Here is a 1,958-nt window from a genome sequence, read left to right on the forward strand (position 1 = left end):
TCCGTCTCAAAAAAAAAAAAAGAAAAATTAGCTAGGCGTGATGGTGGGTGCTTGTAATCCCAGCTACTCAGGAGGCCGGGGCAGGAGAATCACTTGAACCCAGAAGGTGGAAGTTGCAGTGAGCTGAGATCGCATCACTGCACTGCAGCCTGGGCAACAGAGCCAGATTCTGTCTCAAAAAAAAACAGTCCATAAGTTAGTCGCATTTATCACCCTTGGCATTTAGGGTGACCAGAGAGTGCCCACTCTGCTCATCTCAGGATTGGCTGTTCTCCCTGACAGAAGGTGCTGGGGTGGGCTCTCTTACCTGCCAGGGGTAGACTCGGCCCCTGGAACAAACTCCAGAGGCACAGCCCAGGAGCTGGTGGAGGCCATGGGCCACTGCATACACAGCCTGGTACGCGTTGTAGGCAGAACTCATGGAGAAGCCTTTGAGCTTGGGCATCGTGTGTGCCGTGAAAGCTTCACATTCTCTGCAGACCTGATTGCTGCTGCAGCAGGAGCTCTTGTGGCAAGGCCTAGGGGCTCCCTTGTCTGCCCGGGCATAGGCTTCTTCAAATGCCTTCAGGCCAGGGACAGTCCTCTTCTGGATGGCCACGCCCAGCACCATCCCAATGCGCTGGATCCCGGGCACCCCAGTGATGTGCCTGGAGAGGACCCAGGCCTCTGAGGCGACCCACACCTTGCCAGTCAGGTTGGCCAGCACCACGGACTCGAAAAACACCCTGGCCAATGGCCGGTTGGAAAAAACGACCACAACAGTGGCCGTGGCCTGGGCCAGGTGGTGCATCAGGCGCTGCATCCTCTCATCGCCTACCTGGGCCGAGAAGGGCACGATGTCCTTGAAAGCAATGCAGATCCCCTGATCAGTGGCCTGCTTCTCCAGTGCCTGCACCCCTAGCTGCCCATAGTCGCCACTGCTGCCAACCAGAGAGATCCAGGTCCATCCGAACCTCTGCAGCAGCAGCACCATGGTCTCCACCTGGTACTTGTCGTTGGGGATGGTGCGCAGGAAAGAGGGATACTGCCGCTTCACGCTGAGCGTCTCGCTGCTGGCCCCATAGCTGATCTGTGGGAGGTGCCATTCAGCCAGTTCAGTGGCATAAGTCTCCACTGAAGGCCCCCCAATGCCTGGGCCTGTGCTGGGTGTGGGGATGCAGGGAGCAGGGGAGACCAGGAGAGCACCACTCACCCTGTGACACTGACAAATCACCTGCGAAGGCTCCACCAGGGCGGGTTGTGGGGGAGGAGTGGGAATCTGCCTGGGAACAAGAGGGGAGGGGATGCATTCCAAGCAAAGGAGACAAAACTTGCATAGGAGTGAAATAGTCCCGTGTGTTTGGGGACCTTCAGGGACTTCCGCTGGAGGCAGTTTGCAAGGAAGAAGAGAAGCATGTAGTAGGTCAGGCAGAAGTTAGGTCAGTGGCCTGTTAGGAACCGTGCCTCACAGGAGGAGGTGAGCAGCTGGTGAGTAAGCAAAGCTTCATCTGTATTTACAGCTGCTCCCTTCCTGTCAGATCAGCACCAGCATCAGATTCTTGTAGGAGCGTGAACCCTCCTGTGAACTGCGCATGTGAGGGATCTGGGTTGCGCGCTACTTATGAGAATCTAATGTCTGATGACCTGTCACTGTCTCCCGTCACCCCCAGATGGGACCATCTAGTTGCAGGAAAACAAGCTCAGGGCTCCCACTGATTCTACATGATGGGGAGTTGTAGAATTATTTTATTATATTAATACATGATGGCCAGGTGCAGTGGCTCACGCCTGTAATCCCAGCACGTTGGGAGGCCGAGGTGGGCGGATCACGAGGTCAGGAGTTTCAGACCAGCCTGGCCAATATGGCAAAACCCCGTCTCTGCTAAAAAATACACAAATTAGGCCGGGCGCGGTGGCTCAAGCCTGTAATCCCAGCACTTTGGGAGGCCGAGACGGGTGGATCACGAGGTCAGGAGATC

General features: G+C 56.1%; 1 protein-coding gene across 2 annotated transcripts in view; it reads right to left on the reverse strand.

The window, feature by feature from the left end:
- LOC105509158 (taste receptor type 1 member 1) overlaps window positions 1-1,958 on the reverse strand; it is a 24,387-nt gene that overhangs the window by 4,821 nt on the left and 17,608 nt on the right. The window contains exon 3 of one of the 2 annotated variants that reach the window (XM_011938267.1): window positions 308-1,069. The exons of the other annotated variant lie outside the window; for it this stretch is intronic. Coding sequence (XP_011793657.1) covers window positions 308-1,069 — 762 coding nt within the window. The remainder of the gene's footprint in view (window positions 1-307; window positions 1,070-1,958) is intronic. 2 annotated transcript variants of the gene reach the window in all.

This window comes from Colobus angolensis, unplaced genomic scaffold (assembly GCF_000951035.1).
Source record: "Colobus angolensis palliatus isolate OR3802 unplaced genomic scaffold, Cang.pa_1.0 Scaffold170, whole genome shotgun sequence".
In the NCBI taxonomy this organism is placed as follows: Eukaryota; Metazoa; Chordata; class Mammalia; order Primates; family Cercopithecidae; genus Colobus; species Colobus angolensis.